Below are 24630 nucleotides of genomic sequence, written 5' to 3' on the forward strand. Positions count from 1 at the left end.
AGCAAATGATATTAAGAATACTGGCATGCCTAAAATACTTCTGAGCCAAAAACTACTTTATTTGTAAAAAGACTACCACAAATGATATATTCTAATTTTAAACCCAATGTCCCATTATAACATCCCCCAAAATAACAGATTTGAAACAAGAAACAAACCAAGTACACTGAAGCACAAAGAAAATACATCACCACAGCAGAATCTCTACAGCATCCCTCCAGCTTCAGAACCACTATGCAATACTTTGGGTAGGAAATATAAATATTTGGCATTTAAGAATATTAATAGAACAATTAGCCCTACACTGAGGAAGGTACTGGTTACTGCTTCTGGAATAACTCAAATTTAAGAGCACATATCTAGAATGAAATTTCCCCTTGGAAGAACAGAAGTCAATTGTAAATAAACTGTATTTAAGAGAAGGTATTTCCCCCAGCCTCATAGAAGCACCGTGTTTGAATGCAAGGATTTCAGTTTTAGCTGCCTATAAGAATCACATCCAGCAGTAAACCTTCAGTACACAATACATTACCCATATTGTTTTAGAAATTAGGGACAATATCAGAAGTAGATCAGCATGCTAAATATCCTATTCAGAAGATCTTCACATCATTGCAAAGACAGCCACAAAAACACAGCTCAGATAAATGCATGTTGCATTCATAAATGAAAACTTTATTCATATTCCCATTAAGAAAAGGACATAATAAAAGATGACTGCTAGCCCTGCAGCTTAGTAACACCAGCATTATAAAACATATATATAAGAGGGCTCCCTGGGTTAAATGAATGTGAGCCAGGCATATAAAAAAGGAAAGTCTGACTGCAAGAAGTTAGAACTCTTTCACAAAAGTTGAACAACTAAAAAAAAAAAGCATTAGTCCATATTAATTTTCTAACAGTTGCTGACACCAGCTATGACCCATTCTGTTCCACTTGTGGAAATGGGCACTTAAGCAGTAACAGCATATTGAATTCACACAGTATAAGACAATTGGTATCAAGTGCAGATTAGCCAAATATGACCTGGCCAGAAGGTACATACTGTAGATGGTCCCAAAAATTACCAGAGTACTGCAGAACAGCTTGTTAAAGAAGAGTTTGGAAGCAAAGTACATCTTAAATTGAAGTTGGAGAATGATTTGATGAATCACATAATACCACATAAAGGTCATAAATTAGGATTCAAGCTCTATTTTAACATAATTCCTTTTCAATTTTCTGTTAGCTATTAACTTGACCTAATGTGACTCAACAGTCTTCCAGGAGACAGGATATCTGACAACCCCCAGCCAGAATCACAACTTTTAAATGTTCATACTTAGAATAAAAGTAAAAAAAATTCTATACCACCGTAGCAAGGAATACCTACACATTAACAGTTTCTTCTGGATTAAAATGCTGTTATTACTACTTAGTATTCTGCATCCTACTAATAAAGTGATCCATTCTACATATCATCCTTGAACCAAATCTCCTGTTCAGTCGCTTATCAATACTGAAAGAAGCCCCATTCTCCCTCATGCATGCTTAAAACAGCTACACCTTGCAACTCTGGATCAATATTATTTTGCTCCAATCCAGCCCTTCCTAGTCTCTGAGATATTGTGCCTTTGCTTGTGACCATCTTTATTTACTTTTGTAATCAATTTCCTCCACAGAAGAAGAAAGGAAGAGGAGGATATATGTTATAAGCCAGCTACCTCTGATAGCACTAGACCCTTTTTAGTAATTTTCAAATATGTCAACAAGTGGTATCCAATATGTCTGACCTCTACTGGCTGGCAATTTTCCTAAGTGTATGGAAAAGCACAATATCATGCCTGTGTTCCTGGAGAGGAAACTGACAATACAGTAAAAGACTGCAACTGGTAGGGGAGAAACGTATCTGGAAAGACGCTCAGAATAGGTATAAAAAGCTTATGTGGTAAGTGATTGCCAATGGGCTGAATGGAGAGAGGAAGAGAGATGGCAACGTGTTGAGAAAAAAGGCAAGGAAGTTTGCTTCAGCAATTGTCTTTTTGACAAGACTCAAGGAAGGTAACAGTTGTCAGAGGCCAGCAAGAACAAGTAGAATTAACTGAGACAGCAAATAAAGGAAAAAGCATAAAGGGTTACCCAATGAGAGTAAGAAAGAAGCAGCAGGAGATTAAGGCCATGAAACTGGAAGATGAGACCCTATCCTATACATGCAGAACAATAAGAGTGCAACTCAGAGAAAACACGTGCCCAACTGTGGTCCAGTTATGGAGGCTCTCAGAATAAGAAAGCAAAAAATAAAGGGAAATCTTAAGGGAGATTTCTGGAGTTCCATCTTAGCCTCAGTAGTTTTAAACTAACAGCAAATCGTTTTACAAAAAAAAAAGACATTAAGGTGGTACATTGAGATACATAATTTAATATTACTGGCAGGAAGAAAAGCAAGGAGAGCATGCCAGATGTGGGTTTCTATGACTAACTTATGAAAAAAAAATGGAGTAAGGTAAACAGTCTAGTGCAGAAGTAACTGAATGAATGACTAGAATAGTTACAGGGAAACTAGTCAAACACAGACACAAAAGTCAAGGGAGGACAAGATTTCAAGACTGGGCATGATCAAGTGTCAAAAACAGCAGGGAAGCCAAGAAGGATGAAGAAGAAATAGAGACCCTGAGACCTGGCCAAGAAAAGGTAATTAGAGATCTTAGGAAACACTTTAAGGGAGTCAGGATACCTATACTGAAGTCAACTTTAAAAACAGATCTGGGCTACACACACAGTACAGGATCTGTCACCCTTAAGTTTTGGCATTTTGGGTCCTTCCATGAAATAAAAATGAGTAGAGGCATCATGCTTTTCACTGCTTCTTAATGCCAAGAAAAGCAGCATACAGAGTCTTTGAGTTCGATTTCATACTTTAATTAAGGAAATCAACAGGAAGAACACCACTGATAATAATACCCAGATTTATGAAGTGTTTCTAATACCTTGTAACCCTTAAAAAGGATCAATACCCAATTCATATTTATGTAAGTCCTGCAAGGAGAATAGTAGAGCCCAAGGTCAGCCAGCAAAGGAGCAGAAGAACCAAAGAATGCAGGTCTCCCAGACCAGTTCTCTACATTCAAATCTTGCCTGCTTTCAGGTGGAGATAAAGTAAGTAGCTCTAAAATTGATTTTAACAGTTTTGTTCATTTTCGCTGCAAGTTACTGATAGAGAGGGAGACTGTTCTTTTTCTACTAGGAGGAGGGACTGAAAATTCTGAAACTTCGTTCCTTTGTCACCAGAAAAAGTTCAGAATCTTTCCCAGTTGTTCAAAATCGAACTTTAAACAGTTATTACATATTTCCACTATAATCACCCACAGCCTTTACACAGTAAGGAGCATAAAAAATTCTGAATTGGTAATGTTAAAAAAAAAACAGCAAATACTTTTTCCTTGAGGTATAAAAGCTCTCACTCCTCATCTCTCCCTCATTACTCAGTTTCTACTGTACCTCAATTCAAAACCAAGATCCTGATATGCCGGAAGCAACCAGAGACTGTAAATCCAAGGGTTTTTCCATTCTAACCAGCTAAAATCTAGTTATTCTTGAGTTAGTGGAGAGTGGAGAAGGTAAGGTGGAGAATAAACAAGTCTGAATACTAAGAGTCATTCTTCAGCATGGATGACCTGCATATCTTCAGAGGAAGAAAATTCCTTTTATTTCATATTTGTATAAAAGCAGGCTTCTTGACTTAACTGCTGACAAACAAAGAAACAAATAAACAAAAACCAACCAACCACCCACAACGTTTTGTGTCCACAAGTATACTATCTAATGAAAGACAAAAAGGTCAAAATGCAAGTGTGGAAATAAGGCCTATGAAATAGGTAAAGAAAGAACTGTTGACAATAAAGCATCTTAGAAATGCTTGCCTTATAAAGAGACAAGATGCATTTTAGGTTTATGGAGCCACGGGACAGAATGACAAAGGGACAGTAAGGAAAATAAGATGCAAAGAGCAGTACAGAGAGAACTGGGAGGAACAGTGAGGTGCAGGAGGAAATGAGATTAAAGAAGTAGGAAGGGTGGAAGCACGCTGGGCCTTAAAGGTGAAGAACAATCTGACTATGGCATGATGAAAAGAAGCCAGTGATGGGATTTGGGAAAGGGTTCACAATGGTCAGCAGCTTGCAGAATCCATACACCTTCTACCTCTAAGATACTAACTCTGGCGTTCATTTTAGGATGGGGAAGGGGGCAAGACAGGTCAAAGACAGAAGGATAAAACAACCCAAATCTTGGTTAAACACTACAGGCCACCACAGTAAGTGGGTCCTGAAGTCTGCTGCAGGGCCTTCAGAAATACTGAGAATGTTTCAATATTCCATGTTTCTTTTCAAATGTAAACTGAACATTTTCCAATTCGTTAACAGCATTCTTTGCCTTCTCTCAGTAACACAGGCTGCTCTGAAATATGAAAAACTAAGGACAGAGAAGAAGTACACAAGAGATTTTTGTGTTCATCATATATCCTTTAGAAGGAAGCGGGACGTATCAACAGCAGAACAGGTAGCAACATTGACGCCAACTACCAAGCACTTATCATCCTTGTAGGACACATCATCTGTATAGTCTTGCTGAAATAACAAGAACAGCCAGCAAGATAGTGGTTTAAATGCTTTTCTTTAGGTTTCAGAGTTAACACAAGTGGAGTTCAGACATTTTAGGCTATCCATTAACCTGGACACTACTCTCATTTTCAAAGGCGTCTTCCAGAAATATTCTTCTAGAAACATTTTATTTATTTTTGTAATTAAACTTTCAATTCTGACACATCATACAGCAACAGTTTCTGCAAATTAAGTACTACAAAACACAGAGTTCTATGTGAACATCATTGGTTACAGTTCCAAGACTGGGAAAAGCAAATGGAAAAATGAGTCCAAAAGCATTTCATCTTTTGGTTGAAAATGACAGAGATGCAATTCCTGTCTGACGACTGTCTAAAATGAGATAATCATCTCAGCCTTGCTCTTGAGGGACAACTGTCCATATCACAGTTGCCATTAATCATATTTCCCTTCTGACACTTGAAGGGCCAAAGATCCAAACTGTGACGCAGACTGAATCTCCCACTACATAAAGGTCAGCTGACATTTAGGGGAGGATGCAAAGATACCAGTACCTCTAGATTAAGAAAAAACTTCTCCAGAGACACACGCAGAATTCAGCTCTATTCTTTTTTATTATTATTTTTTCCAATAAAAGTACTGCATTTGTCAAAATCACATCTTGAATGGGGAAGCAATATCAAAACCCCTTAAATTGTTTATTCTGTTTCATCTGAAACAGACTCCTCATTTGACCCTACACACTTGCCTATAGATTTCAAGATAAAACCCAAGGAACTTACAGAATACATACTTAAATATTAATACAACCTTCTAATCCTTCAGTAATGTAATCCTTTCCCCATAACTCTCCAGACTTTCTTATTTCATTTTTACCTTAGGGCCTGACATACACTCAATTCTCAAATATATATAGAGTGCACACAGGGCAGAACTATACTGCTTCAACTATAAAGTCAACTTTTGGAAACATGAATGACTAAATTCATATGTACAAATCCATACACACATCTAAGAGTCTCTGTACTAAAATACTTATATCTTTGTTGCTTCTGCTGAAGCACTTACTCATGAAAATTTGGCTATTTACTTAGGTATCTAAGTGGCTTTAGAAGTCCAATTTTAGGTGTTTGATTTTAATATTCTTAATGTCAACTCTCAAAGACATAGCACTTTCAGTCAAATGCATCTGTATAGTACCTTGCACTTTTATTTCAATAAACAGTATTCATCACTTTTCTTTTAGATACTTTTGTAAAAAATAAATGATGCAGAAAAGCTGCAGTGTTCCACCTCAGAAAAAGCTACATTTAGGCAGTGATAAACATTTGATACATGCACCAATATTGTCACTGAAAATCTATGCTCTCTAAAAATCATTCTCTTCTTTGAATGTATCAGTATATCCTGACTTTAGTACAGTTGTGTTTTAGACTATGAAATTTTCAGAGCAGAGATTGTCTTAAGTTTGTGTATCTGAGTCAGCACTGAATGCCCTGTCAGCAATTAACAAATAAATAGCAAACAATTACACTAACACATATGACTTTCAACCCTGGATGCCTGTCATGAATATTTAAAGCTCTGACAGAAAATTAAAAAACCTTAATCCTTAACATCATAACTAAGAGGGAAAAAAAGCATTTTATATACAAGAAAAAAAAAACACTGAGAGAGCAAATTTTCATATGGCATGTATACCTTCTGTAAAGTGCTCTGGCACCCATCAGAGCCAAAAGCACTTGAAAAATGTCAAGTCATTACTGTGATGATGTGTGTAGAGCAAGGTAAATTAACCTTCAGAGTATGGAAAGTCTGTTACCCCCCCTCCCTCCCCAAACATACAAAGGCCAAAATGCCCCAGTTATCTCTTTCCTTGCACTAGATAACGCTGTACTCAGAGCAGGTTGATTGCATAACTAGAGGACAACAGGTAGGAGAGCATCTAACAATATCCACAAAACATGCATATGCTTCTTGATTCAGTCTGCCCTTAGAAAGGGGCATCTTCTCAAGTTAAGGATAACTGTCAAAATTTTTAGCATAAATTGGGAATCACTCTGGATGAACCTGGAGGCATTTTCAGTTTCATCTTATTGACAAATTACACCAAGTTTTTTCTTCATGGACTCCCTGTTAACCACGATGATCCCAAATAGATTCTGAAAGGGTTCCTGTCCTGTCCTGGTCAAGTGCCCTTTGATCATGGATTTCCTCGCTGCAGAACACAAACATATCTCAGATGAGATATCCTTAGACTTGATTCTTCTCCCACAGAAATCTGCTGTGGTTTCATTTGAGATTAATTCTCTCTTAAACTTGCTTTTTTAGGAAATCATTTTAGTGTGAGAATACTTATTTGAGACTAGAATTAACTGTCTCATCTACAGAAAGCAACTATCTTGGCTCACCACAGCATCAATATTACCATTCCCATTCCTAGCTCCCGAACACAGCATAAAACACACAGGAAGACTACAGAATGGCTTATTTTGGCTTTCAGAGCAGGTTCCACTAGCATTATTCGCAGAGCCCAAGCACAACAGAACCCACCCTCAAGGGCACTCACCAGAATTCATCCTACAGTCTCGAGGTACAATAGGACATGCATCCCAAAGTACTAGCTCTGAGATCTGTATGTTCAGCTTCCAGGCACAGTACAGTATGCAGCCCACAATTACTTCATTCCCACAGTTATTCACACAGTAGTACACAAATGGAGAACTGACACTTCAACCCCATGGGTGCATCCTTGAACAGTAGCACTACAACTCACCATTTGTGTCTCCAGAATGCTTTTTTTTTTTTTTTTGGACAACATAATCCTTCTCAAAGATGTCTAAATGGCAAAAAATAATTTCATGCCAGTGATGATTAAAGGCTGAGCCTAGATGAATACAGCATTGCAAAAAAGAATACGGAAGAGGACAAAGGTTTCTTACAATTGATAGGGTTAAGGTATCCAAGAAAACTAAACAATGAAAGAATCAGATCTATTCCATATAGCGTAAGAGATTGCCAAACGAGAAAGATGCACACAAAAAGGCTTGAGAGAGGTTTAGAAACAAAAGGAGAAGAAAAAAAAAAGATTAAAAGAAAAGCAGATACAGTGAGAAAAGAGATGTTGAAAATAAGGATGATAGGCAAAAGGGAAGGACCAATAGGAATAGAAGGCAATACAGTGCAGTCACTCACTCTGTCTGGAAGATTTTTCAGGAGGGAGTCGGATTGTCTTCAGTGTTGGTTTCTGGGGGTGCTGTTCTTCACACTTCTCTGAGAGCCATTCTCAGAGAGTCTTGCTGACAGCTATTCCAAGAGCTTCTTCAAGAAAGACTTCAAGAGCCAGGGGATTGTGAACGAAATCAGAATCTTGAGTATTAAAACAATCCACTTGGGATCTTCACTCCCCTGAAACTGCTGTTTTTATCCCTGGATGGAGATCCTCTCTCACTTCTGGCAGCTAAGTACTGTATCCCATGGGAGAAAGCCTTTTCTTTTCCTCACTGACTGCCAGATTGGGGATACTGATCTTAAATAATCTCCCTACCTGAAAGCCTCTCTTCTTTTTCCTCTAGATGCACCTTGTCCTTAAGGGTGGGCAGATCTCTTTCTCTGAAAGAATTCTTGTCAATTCTATGGATAGTATCAGTAAAAACTGCGTAAAAACACTGGCAGACAGCAACTGGAAAAGGGAAGAAGAGTATCCAAATCTTTTAGTGCTTTCCTCTCCCTTGTTTTACTTTCTCTGCTGTCTATTGACCAGATGTAAATAATTAAAATTACCAGGTAATTATCTGGAGCTCCTGCTTATTTCTATTTTGGAAACTGCCTCTCTTGAGCATATGAGGATTATTCTGTCAAGGCTCCCTGTTTACTATCTGGTCTAGGAAAGAGCTTGTTAAGGGCTGGCTCCTCACTTGAGGAAAGTATTTCCTCACCCAGCAGCTACGTAGTAAGGAGTAGGCACTCAGGGTTATTCTCGCTAACCCTCAGAAACTGGGGAAAAGAGGATCCCTCTCACCTACATAGGTATCAAAGGACTTTCAGGAGATTCTCTTCCACTTCGTGGAAGAGTAGATTTGCTTCTCTATCAGGATTCGGTGCTGTGCCCTGTGCCCACTCTCAGTTAGTTAGCGGGGTTAGGGGCCAGTACTAGATTCCCCTTAGCTAGTTAGCGTGGAAGGGGCCAGCGGGTCCGCCCTCGACAAGGGCCCGCCGGGTGCTCCGGCTGCAAGCAGGGTCTGCCTGAACCAGGTGCTTCCCTCCCGGCTGCGGATGGAGCAGGCGGGCAGTCTCTCTCCCACCCCAGCAGGCTACGGGGGTGTTCCCCCACCCCGGCTGCCCGGACGCCGTCCCTGGCTTCCCCCCAGGCCCCAGCTCCTCTTGCCCGGGCCCGGCTACCACGGGAGGCCACAGCGGCTCGCGAAACAGAGCAGTCGCCTCCACCGCCTTCTGCTGTGCCTCAGCTTCGTCCCCAGAGGGCTCCCCGGGCTCCGGGGGGCCCCAGCCGAATGGCGCTGAATCTCTCCAGGCCCCGCCGCTCCCACAGCTGCTGCTCCGGGCTGCGGCTCTACTGCAGGCCTCGACTCCTCCCCAGCCTCCGCCCCGCCCCCCTCAGCTCCCCTCGGCCGCTGCCACCCCCGCCTCCCCGGGTTAAGGAGGCACCGGGCTGGGGCTGCTGTAGCCGCTGTGTGCGTGCCCACACTCGCTGTTCGGAGAGAACTGAGTGCAGTTTTGCCTGAGGAACCTGGTTGCTCACAGGATGGGGATCCCCGCTGGCAACCCAAGCCTCGGCCTACTCCAACATCGTCGTTCCAACCCGGGCCCTTGCTTTGCCCCAGAGATACCTGCAGGTCGTTGGACCCTAGGCCCTTGGGACACTGACAGAGGAAGCTTCTTGTTGCATCTCCCAGACTACTGGGACAGCTGTTGAGGCCCCTGCATAACTGTCACTCATCCAGACAGTGTTCATCTGCTCCAGCTTTAGGACACGACTCATCCCACCCACCTGACAGTCACCAGCTACTAGCCTCCATACCTCTCGCAAATGACCTGCTGCCTTGGGTGGGCCGCTCCCCATCATCTTTTTGGCAGAAATGTCATTATACCCCCCAGTCATGAAATAACTGTCATGCTCCTGCCCAGACACCAGGTCTGCTCCTACCCCCCTGAAAATTCCATTCTTCATTTCTAATAATCTTCCCTCACACTATGTATTTGTTAATAACCTATTACATTAATATCCTTGAATTTTAAGAGGCATCCACAACCCTTTTAAAAGTCTTGTTGCTGCCCCTCCAATATGTTACAACCAGCTAAAAACATACATAAAACCCTGTGAATTACATACAATGTCGTCTCATTTTCACCTAGCTGGCTAAAATTGTGAGTTTTGTGTTGGTATGTTGCAAAGCTCATTTTGGAGACACAGGCTAAGACAACTATCCATTATTTTAGAAAATTAAAGGAGACTTTCCAGTGAAGTAAATTATATAATAGAGCAAATACTCCAAAATGCATGTGGGAGAAAGAACAGCAATTGTTCAATTAAGGGGATCCCCCTTAATTGAAGGCCAGTGATGTAGGCAGACCACTACCACACAGACATCTGAAATGTACAGACATGTAGCAGCCTCAGGTTCCTTACCTTATATGAAAGATTCACTGTATTTTATAATCTCTTCTTTCCACAGCTAGCTTCATGTTTGCATCTCTCTGAACACTGACACTGCTATAAGGCATGGAGACACTAAACGTGAGTAAGGGAAAAACTGCATTTTTTGAGTAAATTTTATCTTCCGTGAACTTTAATATGAGAACTGTTACGGTGGTAGAGGAACTGTTGTGAGACTTGCTGTTGCAGAGCTTAGTTTATTCTTGTATCTGCTAGAGACTCCTTGCATTCTATCTACAGGCCAAAATCTGTGCCAAACTCCCATGCCTTCATTTCAGAATGAACATTCACAGGAATTAACACACAACCTCCATTCTGTCAGGGAGCTTGTGCTCTTCTCCCAAACCAAATCTTTGTTTTGCTTTTATGCCAGCAGCCCAGGCAGTAGCTCATTTCCCAGTGCTATTATCTACTCTCCATCAAGGAGGATTTCTTGTCCCTTTACCCATATTACCCTCTCATTACAGATCACTTTATAGTTTTCCCATTCATTACCATGGCCAACACCCGTGTCTTCCCTCTTACCTCCACAGGCCATGGCAGAGCCCTGTCCCATTCTGTTTTTTTTTCTACAGTCTCACTCCAGCTCTGGGTAAACACCTGAGCTCCTACACTCTTTTCTTTCTGCCTGCCCTTAGGACAGGCATGTCCAACCTGCATCCAGGCACAGCCCATCCTGCAGCCACCCCCTGCTCCTCACAATCACTCCAGCAGCTCTGCCCTGCCCCAGGAACGCACCCATTGTTCAGCAACAACCAAACCATCAGTGTGCTATTAATGCTTCCTGAGCTGAAATCAGGGCACCCAGAGGGCATAGTACAGTGCCAACTCAAGTTATGGCAAATAATTTTCTGCATTTTGATACATTGCCTAAACACAGACCTGTGAACAGAAAAATATGAAAGCAGCCATGCTTTCAGTTTTGATACAGGAATTTGAGAACAGGTTTCAAGATCGATGTTTTTTTTTCCAATTTTTTTCTGTATATTTGCAACTCTATTTTCATTCAGCATAAATACATTTTTCAAATTGAATGTATAGAGTTGTCATCAGATATTCAACTCAGAAATCTGATTGTGTCTTTTTACCAGAATTTTATAAGAGAAAAATATCCCTTGCTTCACAGTCGTACTTTATTCATGTCATTACTTTTGGCAGTACACACATTTGTGAGCAACTGCTGTCAAGGATGAAGAACAGGAAGAGTAAAACTTCATAAAAATTCTCTGATTAGCACTTTGAGACCTCATGAAGAATTGCAACCACTGCCACTGAACCAGACTGATGCTTTAGTTTCACAAAAACAAGGTCAAATATCCCACTAGCTTTATGTTTTTGTTGCTTTCTCTCTTCTTTAAAAAAGTCACTTTAATAAAAATATTATACACTAAAATGTTTTGCTACTTATATACATTAACTATAGTATATATTTTATGAGAGCTGCTCCAGAAGTAATGCCTCCTATTTTATTACGTTGATGTCAAAGGTGGATGTTGGCAGTATGGCAACAGTGGCTGAACCATCCTAACAATACTCAATCAGATTTTGTTGCTGTGCAACAGATGGCAGCAGAGGGGAAGTCTGACAGAATGGTGTCTGACATGGAAGTTTGTATGAAGCAAAAGTGTGTCATTTAATTCCTCCATGCGGAAATAAAAGCACTCACTGACATTCATTAATGCTGAAAGTTAATGGAGACCAAACAGTGGATGTGAGCACAGTGAGGCAGTAGGTGGTGCATTTCAGCACTGGCAACAGTGGGTCACCTTTACTGGTGCAAGTTTTGACAAGCACGGCATGCAGGCACTTGTTCATTGCTGATGCAAATACATAGCTAATGGTGGTGAATATGTCGAAAAATATTGTTTTGTAGCTGTGAATTTGCTCTATCAAGCAGAATTGCTGTGCTCATTTTATCTTTTGCAGTTTCCATGGCAATAAATAGGAGAACAACCTACATACATGTGGTCCAAGACAATTCTTTACTCAGTGTGGCCCAGACAAGCCAAAAGGGGATCCGTTCCTTAAGTTAGGCATCCATTCCTTAGGACACCTCTTAGAGCTAGGTGATATTCATTACACCCTGCTATTTCCATACCAAACCCTACAGTCCTCCTCTACCTAGGATTTGTGTTCATATTGTGCATAGGCTCCTCATTACTCAAGAAACAAGACAGAAACACCATTGACCAACAGCCCCAGGTCCATTTCTTCCACACAGTTTTCCAGCCACTCTGCCCCAAGCCTGCAGCATTGCCTAGGGTTGTTGTGGCCAAAGTGCAGGACCTAACACTTGGTCTTGTTGAACTTCATCCCATTGGCTTCAGTCCAGTGATGTTGTCTGTCCAGGTCCCTCTGTAGGGCCTTCCTATCCTCAGGCAGATCAACACTTCCTGGTGTCATCTGCAGACTTACTGAGGGTGCGCTCAAAGGCCTCATCCAGGTCATCAATAAAGATATTGAACAGGACAGGCTGTCCCCCCCAGTACTGACTGCTGGGGAGCACCACTCATCACCAGTCACCAGCTGGATTTAACTCCATTCACCACCACCCTCTGGGTCTGGCCCTCTAGCCAGTTCTTTACCCAGCAAAGAGTATACCTGTTCAAGCCATGGGCTGCCAGCCTCTCCAGGAGAATACTGCGGGAGACAGTGTCAACAGCTTTGCTGAAGACCAGGTAGAAACTAATGGATCATGACTCCATTAACATATTTAGTATTTGGAAAACCAAAAGAGCCATCCCAAAACTTCTCCAAGCTAAAATTATGGGAGGACAGATTAAAATAATAATAATTTTAAAAAAATGCCATGACTGTATTGTTAATGTCTGCTATATATTGAGTTGCTCTCCATCATATTTGAAAAATCATGGCTGTCTGGTGAAGTCCCCCATGACTGGAAAAAAGGAAACATTACTCCCATTTTTAAGAAAGGGAGAAAGGAAGACCTGGGAAACTACAGACCAGTGAGCCTCACCTCTGTGTCTGGGATGATCATGGAGCAGATCCTCCTAGAAGCTATGTTAAGGCACATACAAGACAAAGAGGTGATCTGAGACAGCCAGAACGGCTTCACCAAGGGCAGACTGTGCCTGACCAACCTGGTGGCCTTCTATGAGGGACTGATGGCATCGGTGGACAGGGGAAGGGTGACAGCTGTCATCTATCTGGATTTCTGCAAATGCTTTGACATGATCCCTCACCACATCTCTCTCTCTAAATTGGAGGATGGACTGCTTGGTGGATTAAGAACTGGTTGGCTAGTCACAGCCATGGATTGTGAGCCAAAAGTTCTGTTTCAGGGTGGAGGCCAGTCACAAGCGGTGTCCCTCGGGGGTCGGTCTTGGAACCAGTGCTCTTCAACATCTTCATCAATGACATAGACAATGACATCGAGTGCATCCTCAGCAAGTTTGCAGATGACACCACGCTGAGCAGTGCAGTCAATACACTAGAGGGAAGGGAAGCCATCCAGAGGGACCTGGACAGGCTGGAGAAGTGGGCTCATAAAAACCTAATGAGGCCAAGTGCAGGGTGCTGCATTTGGGTCGGGGCAATCCCAGGTATTTATTTATGCAAACTGGGGGAAGATCTCCTTGAGAGCAGCCCTGCAGAGAAGGACTTGGGGGTCCTGGTAAACAAGAAGCTGGACATGAGCCAGAAGTGTGTGCTTGCAGCCTGGAAGGCCAATTATGTTCTATGCTGCATTAAAAGAGGAGTGGCCAGCAGGGAAAGGGAGGTGATTGTCCCCCTCTACTCAGCTTTTGTGAGGCCCCATCTGGAGTATTGTGTCCAGGCCTGGGGTCCCCAGCACAAGAAAGACACAGAGCTCTTAGAATGGGTCCAGAAGAGGGCCATTAAGATGATCAGAGGGCTGGAGCACCGCTCCTGTGAATAAAGGTTGAAGGAACTGGTCTTGTTTAGCTTAGAGAAGGCTCTGGGGAAACCTCATTATGGTCTTCCAATATTTGAAGGGAGTGTATAAACAGGAATGGGAAAGACTATATCTGAGGATGGATAGTGATAGGACAGGGGGGAGTGGTTTTAAACTAAGGTAGGGGAGGTTTAGGTTAGATACCAGGAGGAAGTTTTTCACACAGAGGGTGTTAACGCACTGGAACAGGTTGCCCAAGGAGGTTGTGGATGCCCCATCCATGAAGGCATTCAAGGCCAGGCTGGATGTGGCTCTGGGCAACCTGGTCTAGTGGCTGGCGTTCCTGACTGTGGCAGGGGGGTTAAAACTAGATGATCATTGTGGTCCTTTTCAACCCAGGCCATTCTATGATCCTATGACATTGCTATAAATTTTAACAGATGGATCAGGGATGGTTGGTACTTCTGATGTCTATGAAAGTGCAGAAGGTGGCGTTGTTTTGTGGCAGTTAGGACAATTAAACTTATGATATTTGGAAAGGAACTACCTTTCACGTCCTGGCTAAATTTCCTTCCCTTCCATTTGCAACCAGTAATAAGCACACACTTCAGCAATCTAGCAAATGTATAATATGCAACCTAGCATAATAGCATTCTAACACCCCTGAGGGTTGTTTCCTTTTCCAAAACCACACCTTCTTACTTAATAAAAGATCTGATATTTTTGTATGTAAATATAAATAGAAATGTACTTTTATTGCTAGTGCTATCTTCCCTGAACCTTTTTCATGCCATTTTGTAGAAACGACATATACACCCTCTTTACATGTACCCATACATAATGATGAGTCTTAAACAGTTAAGAGCCTAGAGTCAGCAGTTTAGAATCAAGAACTTTAAATACATATTCAGGACCTTGATTACTAAAATGGCTCTGAACCCAGCATTTCTGACCAATGCCAACAGGACCTGCTGGGAGATCAGGCCATGTGAAGGTTGGACAAGCACCTAGGGATGTATTTACTGGCTTCATCTTTCAAACGCAACTCCTTTGGCCCCAGCTGCCATTTGCTGCGTACAATAACTCCATGCCTCTGCAGGAAGAAGCCTCGTGTAACAGACTCTTACCTGCTGGTGGTTAAAACTAGGAGATACCTCCTTCTCCTGCACCCAGCTCCGTTATCACTCCCCACAAAGCAGATCCATTCTCTCTTCGTGGTAGCATGTGCAACAGGCTATGTAACTTTGCACCCTACACCAGAGGCCTCGTTCCCAGCACTCTACAAGCTAACTCTACACCCTAACAGAGCTAGACGCACCTGGATGAAGCCATGACCATCCTGGAATACCCGTTTACCCATGGAGAGCTCTCACCCATCGGCAGGCTTTTCCTGACACCTCCCGCGGAGGGATGGCGAGAACATCGCACACCGGAGCCACCTTAAGAACGAGAGGCGCCACCGCGCGCCGCGCAGCAGCCGTGCGATCTCGCCCCGTGTCGCATCCCACGGGCAAGTCACGGGCGAGAACGCACCGCCCGCGGGAGGTCCCTGAGCCTGGGACCTAGCGGCGGTGGGCAGGCAGCTTCTGGGGGCACCTGGCGCAACGACTTCACCCCCACCCTCCAGCTAGCGCCTTCATTCCATAGCTCACTGGAGGGAGGCGGGGTAAGGCTAGCCCGCAGCTCTCTCTCTGATTGGCCCCTGCGTCCATCCATCAAGAGGCGAACAATTTGCTTTGTCAGTTGGTCACGGTCCGAGAGAAGGCCTGACAGGAAGGCAGAGGAGGTCTTATTGGTCGTCTTCAGCTAATTAGTCAAATGACACACAAAGGGCTGTGGTGCCGTTCAAAGAGACCCAGACAGTGCGCCATGGGCAGCGGGGCTATTTGTTATTGCGCAGAGGGGTCACTTCCTCTCTGGGGCTCAAAGCTTCCGGTTAGCTCTGCGACCTGAGGAGGGTTCGGTCGTCCTTCGCAAAATGACTGGTGCATGCGTGGAGAGACTGGCCGCTCTTCCTTCGCCTCGCTGCGCATGTCACGGCAAGGACGGTGGCCGGCAGGATGGGGCGGGGCGGAGCGGAGGCTTGTCCTCGAGTGGAACTGAGCGCGCTACTGGGAGCTGGCTGGGGAGGTAGCGAATTACTGTGTTTTGTCCCCGCACCGAGCTCTGCTGGGAGCTGCGGCCTTGCTATCGCGCCGCAGTAGCCGGGCCCAACAGCGGGGCTGCGGCGGAGTCGTGTGCTGTCGCGGCCGCGCTCAGCGTAGAGGCTGTGCGGGAGAAAGTCGCCTTCCCTCCCTTCTTTTCTTCCTCTTCGTAGAGAGCAGAGGCAGTAAGATGGCAGAGGAGGAGCTCCATGTTGTTTGTAGTGGCAGTGCCCGCGCTGAAGTGAAATAGCGCTTTCTGAGTTACTAGGCCCTCAAACTCGTGCTCCGTAATTAATTAGCACATGGCATACAGCATAGGAGTCGTGATGACACAAGGGAAGATGGTGTCTGTCTTCCTACCTTGGTTGTATAGATTCCATATGGGTGGAAGTAAAGCCATTATGTGTAACTTAGTCACTTGCTCAGCAGACATAAATGAATTCAGAGAGTGAAATGGTAACATTTTCACACAGAAGTTCCACTTGGGCTCTCAGAATGGGAACCTGTTTTACATACTTTAACATACATACTATGCCAGTATAATCTATCAGGTTTAAATTAAAAAAAGGAATTGGTCCTACTCTAAAATTTAGTTTTAGTACTGGGAAAAGGTAATTGAGCTTTCCAGGTGGAAAGAAGCCCATCTGTCTCTCACCACCAACAAAAGCACAGGCCTCTTGCTTTCAAAGGGTATCTATAACTATGTGAACCCTTCCCTGAAACTGTCAGAAGTTTCAGCTGTGCTTTTAATACAGAAAGTCCTTTTGAAAAGGAGGAAAGCCCCAGCCCTGATTTCTCTGATGGTTTGCCCTTTCTTTTCTTTGAGTCCAGCTGTAAAGGCTCTGTGCCATCACACACCGTGGCAATAGTCATTTCAGGCTACAACTGCACTTTAATGTGCTTTGAAGCTGGTTGTTCTGTGGACTACTGAACTAACAAAGGCTGGTTTCTTATCAGTTTTGGTCTTGTTGGATTCTTTGACATCTGATAAGATACACATTCCAGCTGAAGCTTTCTCCCTAAATAGTGCATTTTCTTTCTGGTTCTGTTTTTTTCATTCTGGTCTCTTTTCATTCTGGTTCTGTTATGCTTTTTAAAGATAAGGTTGTACTATGACCTTTCTCTCTACAAGGACACCAAGTCTCCTGTACTTGGTCTTGTATTTTCATGAACTCTATAGGAGTTCTCTACTATTTATATCTTTGCAAGGGGGTTTCATTCTTCTTGTAGCTGTATAGCAAAGGTTTAAATCTGGCTTGCCTGCTTTTTCCTCAATCTTTCAGACAGATAAAGTTGCTGAAGGTAGGTACTAGAGCAGGAGAGGGCTCATTCCCAAGGATCATGGGCAGGAGATTCTTGTCTGCCCTTTTTTAAAGAGAGATGTGGTTGCATATCTTTCTTAGGTAAATGCTGTTATTTTCCACCTTTGGGTATCTGGAGGTAGTTGCTTTTTGAAGTTGATTGGTGTTGAAACTCTCTTTATGATTAAATATTCATGGGTATGAAAATGTATTATGAACTTCGGTCTTTAGGACATTCATTCAGTATATGGGAGATACCAGCAAGATACAAAATGACAAATACTGGAAAATAATTAATTGCATCAGAATGTGGAACCTGACAGAAAGCAAAACAGAGAGAGAGAAGTCAGAATCCTGATCTCCCACAGCCTGGGGAGATTGTTTTAAATGGGACATGCTGAGGGTGCTGACCTTGCAGCCTTCCAGTACCTAAAGGGAGTGTATAAACAGGAGGGGAGCCAACTCTTTGAAAGGGTAGATAATAGCAGGACAAGGGGAAATGGTTTTAAGTTGAAGGAAGGAATATTTAGGTTGGATATCAGGGGAAAGTTCTTTATTATGAGAGTGATGAGGCACTGGAACAGGCTGCCCAGAGAGGTTGTGGATGCTCTGTCCCTGCAGGTGTTCAAGGCTAGGTTGGATGTGGCCCTGGGCGGGCTGGTCTAGTATTAAATGTGGAGGTTGGTAGCCCTGCCTGTGGCAGGGTGGATGGAGCTTGATGATCCTTGAGGTCCTTTCCAACTCAAGCCATTCTATGATTCTATGCTTTGTCTCCCATAGCAGCTTCTATGGGTTTCGTGTGGCTTAGATGTGCTCTGAATGGGCCTTCTGGACAGATTAGCAGGGGAAAGTTATGCTAAGAAATCTTGTTCTGGAGCTTCAGCTCACGCTGAAAAGTTTGGAGGGTGAAGTCAGAGATGGCAGTCAACAAGTACTTTCTTGTAAATAAATAACACTTAAATATAGATTCCTCTGTAACTTAGGTGCTTGTAAGACTACAAGAACAGCAGGCTGCTGGGGATGGAGGAACTTTCTCAGGAAGAGAGAAACTGCAGGGATGTCAGTGAATAAACTGAATATGTTTCACATACATTTTCTGTTTTTCCTGCAGTGTGAAACATCTAAAAAGTTTTCCATAAGAAAATGTTTCCATGATAAATATAATTTCTTGAATCCCAAGGTTTACTTAGTGCTACTTAATTAAGAATTATGAAGTACTCACAAGTGAGACATTTTAATTGTTAGACAAACTGATAATAAATAGGAGATGCTTGGGCCCTAAAGCCTGATGAGCCACTGTTACAGGTGTTGTTACTATAGCCTCATCGTATGTATAACCAGATTACAAATTGATTCTCCTCTGAAAAGTTACATATAAAAAGATAACCTTCTTACTCAGCAGTTAAGTTGCTTAGGTGTGTTCTGACTGTCTTCCTACTTGACTGAATTAATTTTTACCTTTTTTTTTTTTTTGCTTGTTAGCACTATGGAGTTAAAATAGTTCTGAGAGGTGCTGCTACTTCCTGTTTTGAATTGACAGAATTATGTTCTTAAGTTTCAGTTAGTTTCAGTGAATAACTTAAAAGATCAATTAGTAACTGTCCTTAAAGGAAAATCTTGTTTTGTGTATTAAAGTTTGGGTCCCTACTTTAGGCAATGGTGCCAAGAAGGGAAAGTTATGTTTTCATGTCTCAGGACTGGCAGCTATGAAAACACTCTACCTGTAAGTGTGGACAGAACCTGCTGTGAAACACTGAATGTAGAACTACCTTAAGTCCCTTTTCAAAGAGCCATTGCACTACAGAGACACTGAAGTGCACTAACTCTGATTAACAGTCTACCACTTCAAAAGCAGATGGTGTGAAAATGCAGACAGGGTATAAAGCTGATTGCAATAGCTCAGACTAATGGGCAGTTCATGCTGTTGCATCCTGAGAACCAGGCATCAGAGTTAATAGTAAAAGATTAAAACTCTTAGAAGTGCTCCATATACATATAATATCAGTCATAATAATAGTCTCAAATGACATTTAGGAAAGGGACAAAACACTTTAATATTTTTATTAAAACATTAAAAAAATGAACAACAGAAACATAGAACTTAGTGGGATGGTTGACCTTGTTTTTGTGAAATTAATGCATCAGTCTGATTCAGTGGCAGTGTTAGTCATTCTCAGTGAATTTTCAAGGTGTTCATCAGAGATTTTTGATGAAATTATACTCTTCCTGTACTTCATCTTTGATAATCACAGAATTGCAGGAGTTGGAATGGAGCTGTAGAGATCACCAAGTCCAACACCCCTGCTAAGGCAGGTTCCAAGTAGGTTGCACAAGTAGGCATCCAAATGAGTTTTTTCATCACCAGAGAAGGAGGCTCTACAACCTCACTGGGTATTCTGGTACTCTGTCACCTTCACTGTTCTTCCAAATATTTACATGGAACTTCGTATGTTGAAGTTCTTGGTCATTGCTCCTTGTCCTATTCCTGCAAACCACTGAAAAGAGTCTGGCCTCATTCAATTACCTCCTGTACTTTATATAAACATTGTTCAGATCCCCTCTTAGTCTTCTCTAGGCTGAACAGACTCAGGTATCTCCATCTTTCCTAGTATGAGAGATGCTCCAGGCCATTTATCATCTTTTTAACTCTCTCCTGGACTCTTTCTAGAAGATCCCTATCTTTTTTGAACTGGAGTGCCCAGAACTGGGTACAGTATTCCAGATGTGGTTTTACCAGGGTAGGGTAGAGGGGGAGGATCACCTCCCTCAACCTGCTGGCCAGGTTCTTTTTAATGCATCCCAGGATGCAACTGGGCTCCTTGGCCACAAAGGCACACTGCTGGCTTATGGCTAACCTTCGTCCACTAGGACACCTATGCCCTTCACTGCAGAGCTTCTTTCTAGTAGGTCTGCCCATAATCTTTACTGATACCATGTGGTTATTTTTTCTGAGGCTCAGGATTCTACACTTGCATTTGTTGAACTCACAAGGTTCTTCTCTGAATAAGTTGTCTTGATTATATTTGTGTGGCAAGGAAAGGTTCAACTGTGAGATGGTCATTGCACTTCCACAGATCATTTCACATGGGGAAGAAGATGATGCTGGAGCACCAGCATCCAAATGGAGCTGGAGTGTGGCTTGCTTCTCCTGAGATTTCCTGGATGGAATTACTGAGAGTGACAAGATGTCATGTGTCATCCCTGCCTCCAGGAATACTCGAGTGAGGGATTCACTAGGTCATCTGTGCCTTAGTGGTAAGTCAGCTTGTTACAGTTCAGGCAAGATGATCTTAAGGCTGGATGTTGAAACAGGTAAAAGTGTCTAGACTGGAGCAAGGAACACAGGCTGGAGAAAGGCTGGCATGGAAGGGAAGCACAGTAGCAGGGCTTGAGCAAGGAGCTAAATATAGCTGGGAGCAAATACTGAAGGAAGACTACAGTCAAATGCCATTAAAATGCCTTCCGAGTTGTCTGTGCAGTCTTTATGTCTGGTACCCTCCTTGAATGGGCAGGGAAGTATTCTATACCAAGAAATGAAAAGAGGATGAATTTTTTGCTGCCATAACTCCTACACTATGGTTAAAGCCAGGCTCAACCAGAAGTTGCAATGAAAGGAAGTGCCCATTTAAGAAATGTATGAGGGCAAACCATTTGATGTGAGAATCTTGCCTTTCACAAAATGTCTGCCCCTAAGAGGACTTGGACAGATACACTCTTTGCTGAGTAAAGAACTGGCTGGATGGCCGGGCCCAGGGAGTGGTGGTGAATGGAGTTAAATCCAGCTGGTGACTGGTGATGAGCGGTGTTTCCCCAGGGGTCAATATCAAGGCCTGTCCTGTTCAGTATCTTTTTTGATGACCTGGATGAGGGCATTGAGAACACACTCAGTAAGTCAGAATCATAGAATCACCAAGATTGGAAAAGACCTCTATGATCATCCACTCCAACCGTCTACCTATCACCAATATTTCCCACTAAACCATGTCCCTCAGTACAACATCTGACCATTTCTTGAACACCTCCAGAGATGGTGACTCCACCACCTCACTGGGCAGCCTGTTCCAGTGCCTGACCACTCTCTTGGAGAAGTATTCCCTAATGTCCAACCTGAAAATCCCCTGGCACAACTTGAGGCCATTCCCTCTAGTCCTACTGCTAGTTAGATGAGAGAAGAGGCCGACTCCCACCTCACCACAACCTCCCTTCAGGTAGTTCTAAAGAGTAATAAGGTCACCCTTGAGCCTCCTGTTCTCCAGACTGAACAATCCTAGCTCCCTCAGTTGCTCCTCATGAGGCCTGTGCTCCAGACCCCTCACCAGCTTTGTTTCCCTTTTCTGCACATGCATTCTTGTAGTGAGGGGCCCAAAACTGAACACAGTACTCGAGATGTGGCCTCACTAGGGCTGAGTACAGAGGGATGATCAGAGAGCTGATCATTTTGTTTGCAAATGACACCAAGTTGGCAGGAAATGTAGATCTGCCTGGGGGAAGGAAAGCCCTACAGAGGGATCTGGACAGACTGGATCACTGGGCTGAGGCCAGTGGGATGAAGTTCAACAAGACCAAGTGCTAGGTCCTGCAGTTTGGCCACAACAACCCCAGGCAGCACTACAGGCTTGGGGCAGAGTGACTGGAAGACTGTGTAGAGGAAATGGACCTGGGGGTATTGGTTGACACTCAGCTGAACATGGCCATCTGGGCACACTGCTGGCTCAAGATGGCCAGTGGCATCCTGGCTTTTATTAGAAAGTGTTTTGCCAGTAGAAGCAGGGAAGTGATCATCCCTCTGTACTCAGCCCTGTTGAGGCTGCACCTCAACCAACAACACCACGTATTTCACACCAACAACACTAACATATTCCTCTCAGCTGTGACAAAATTGTAACGATGGCAAGAATTAGAGACTGTGGAATAAATACAGATGAATAAGCCCCTCTCAAAGAGTAGCAGGGCTGGGGAGGGAGTGAATCTAGATATTTATTCTAGTTTTCCAGGTCCTCTTCAGTTATCCACCAGATGGCAACAGAAATCTATTTTAACATGGCAGGATTCTGCAGCTACACATGGAAATCCAACTGTTTTCCTGGATAGAAGATTTACAGGAAGACTGCAAAGCCTTCACTCCTACAAAAAAAAAAAAAAAAAAAAAGCGGGGAGTGGGAGAGATAACAACATTAAAAACATTTTAAAAGATAAAAACATTATTTTGTTGTTGCTAGGCATGGTAGACATGTCTTTTTACTCAGTTGGCTTTTGTAAGTGACGACAGTGAAGAAGTGGGGACTGGCCAGCAGAGCCTTCTCTGAGAATCTGCAATACTGTGTGCTCTGCAGCCTATGTGGTGCTGTCCTTGCTGGTGATAGAAGACTAGCGTGGATACGCCAGCCCACACTGCAATCAACCTCTGCTGGCTATGCAGATGTATTCTTGGTGACCCAGAAACAGAAATAACTGGAGGTGGATTCAGGACAGGCATTCAGGACAGACATGATCAGGCTTTGGGTGAGCCCCTGGGTAATTGTATAGCTAGGGCCTTTGCAGAGTTTCTCAGGAACCCAGAGCTGATGGACTGAGTCACTCCATCACTGCTGTGGGTTTTAGCCTCTCATCAAATTTCATCTTCTCTGGAAGCCTCAGTCAGCATTTTAACCTCAGATGACTGTTGCCATGGGAACCTATTTGCTCTTCCTGCCATGCCATTCACTTGTCCCTGGCAAGCAACCAGCTGTCAGTCAAACACTGGGATAAACCATCCATGCCATCTGCAGCCTCTGGTGCTGAGCAGCAGTGGTCCTGCCTGCCATGCCCTTCCTGTCCAGCAGCAAGTCATTTCCTCGCAGAAGTGCAAACTCCTTGTCCTAGTCCAAAGGCATTGCTTAGCAATCCCAAAGAGATGAGCAGCAGAGCTGCTGATTTCCAGAGGCAAAAAGCCCTCGGATTTTTACATCATAAATCACTATCAGGGTACATCATCTTCACAATCTGTTCTGGGACTCTGTTCAGAAGCAGAAAGCTGCAAGCAGCTAAAGAACAACTGGGAACTGATTCCTCCAGAATGGCCCTCTCCTATTCGGGACTGACAGAAGTGAGCTCGTGAAAGAGGGGTTCCCGACCTGGCAGCCATAGCTGATCCAGGGCCGAGGCCGATCCGCCCCAAGTCCTGGCAGCGCTGCGGGCAGTAGGAATGGTAGGGTGCGGCGGTTCCGCAACCGAGAAAGGCAAGCGGGGTGCCTGGAGCGCGCTCACTGCGCGCTTTCCTCGCTATCTCTCCCGGGCTTTTCTCACTATCCCTCCCCACCCCCCCCCACCCCCCCCAACCCCTTCCGCAGCGGTTCCGGTACCGTGGAGACGTTTGTCCCCGGGCGGAGCTCCCCACACGCAGGATTGCCTTCTTCCAGCTGGTGCTGCAGGCGGCTGCAGTCAGGCTCTCAACAGGCAGCGGCAGAGCTGTGGCTGTGCGAGGAAGGCAACGGTTGAGAGCTCCCAGGGCTGCAGGAGAGGCTCCGATTCCAGAGGAAATGCTGCGGGACAGTTCTGACTGCTTCTGTCACAGGCTGGAGATCTGAAGAATGCACGTGGACGGAACTGCATAATGAAGACCTGTCGAGAACATACAGCTAAAAAGCAGGATAAGTAAATCTGAAGTTGAAAAAAAGGTCTAGACATAGAAACCTTAGGAAAGGTGGCACTTGGCTTTAAGCCCGATGACCATGCAATCACAGGAAGGAAACTGATACATCTGCAATAGACATATGTCATACATTGCAGATCCCCTGGGAAAACAAACAAACAAACAAACAAACAAAAACAAACAAAAAAAGCAGCAGAGGCTTTGCTGTAGCCAAATAATAGTGCCTTTTGTGTTGCACTGTCAACAGTCAACACTGTCAACAGAAAGCTGTAAGAAATTTCAGAGATACGCACAGCAGGGGAGCAGACCAAGCAGCAATTCACGCGTGTTAAGCCAAGATCATGCATCAGTATTTCTTTAAACATGAAGGGATGCAGCAAAACAAATTCACACTATTCACACTATTTA

The 24630-nt window shown here is 43.6% G+C and overlaps 1 protein-coding gene and 2 long non-coding RNA genes across 12 annotated transcripts in view; 1 reads left to right on the plus strand and 2 right to left on the minus strand.

The window, feature by feature from the left end:
* FOXJ3 (forkhead box J3) overlaps positions 1 to 15791 on the minus strand; it is a 37884-nt gene extending 22093 nt beyond the window's left edge. For 5 of the 10 annotated variants that reach the window (XM_040650184.2, XM_015292866.4, XM_046903100.1 and 2 more), the window contains exon 1: positions 7794 to 9180. Coding sequence is in view for 2 of the 10 variants with exons in the window: in XM_004938093.5 (XP_004938150.4) it covers positions 15465 to 15506 (42 nt within the window). In the remaining 8 variants the exon portion in view is untranslated. Of the gene's footprint in view, positions 1 to 7793; positions 9181 to 10245; positions 10330 to 15464 lie in introns of those variants that run through there. The other 5 variants (XM_004938093.5, XM_046903090.1, XM_046903093.1 and 2 more) reach the window with 4 other exon arrangements.
* Positions 15792 to 16200: 409 nt separating this feature from the next.
* Positions 16201 to 22790, plus strand: LOC101748787. The gene is made up of 3 exons (XR_211149.5): positions 16201 to 16276; positions 20666 to 20846; positions 22578 to 22790. It is a non-coding gene; the product is annotated as an uncharacterized LOC101748787 (long non-coding RNA).
* LOC107054373 lies at positions 22545 to 24140 on the minus strand. The gene is made up of 2 exons (XR_001468572.4): positions 23933 to 24140; positions 22545 to 22715 (listed from the first exon to the last, which is right to left on the minus strand). It is a non-coding gene; the product is annotated as an uncharacterized LOC107054373 (long non-coding RNA).
* Between the last annotated feature and the right edge of the window lie 490 nt (positions 24141 to 24630).

The sequence above is a fragment of the Gallus gallus genome, chromosome 1 (genome assembly GCF_016699485.2).
Source record: "Gallus gallus isolate bGalGal1 chromosome 1, bGalGal1.mat.broiler.GRCg7b, whole genome shotgun sequence".
Lineage (NCBI taxonomy): Eukaryota > Metazoa > Chordata > Aves > Galliformes > Phasianidae > Gallus > Gallus gallus.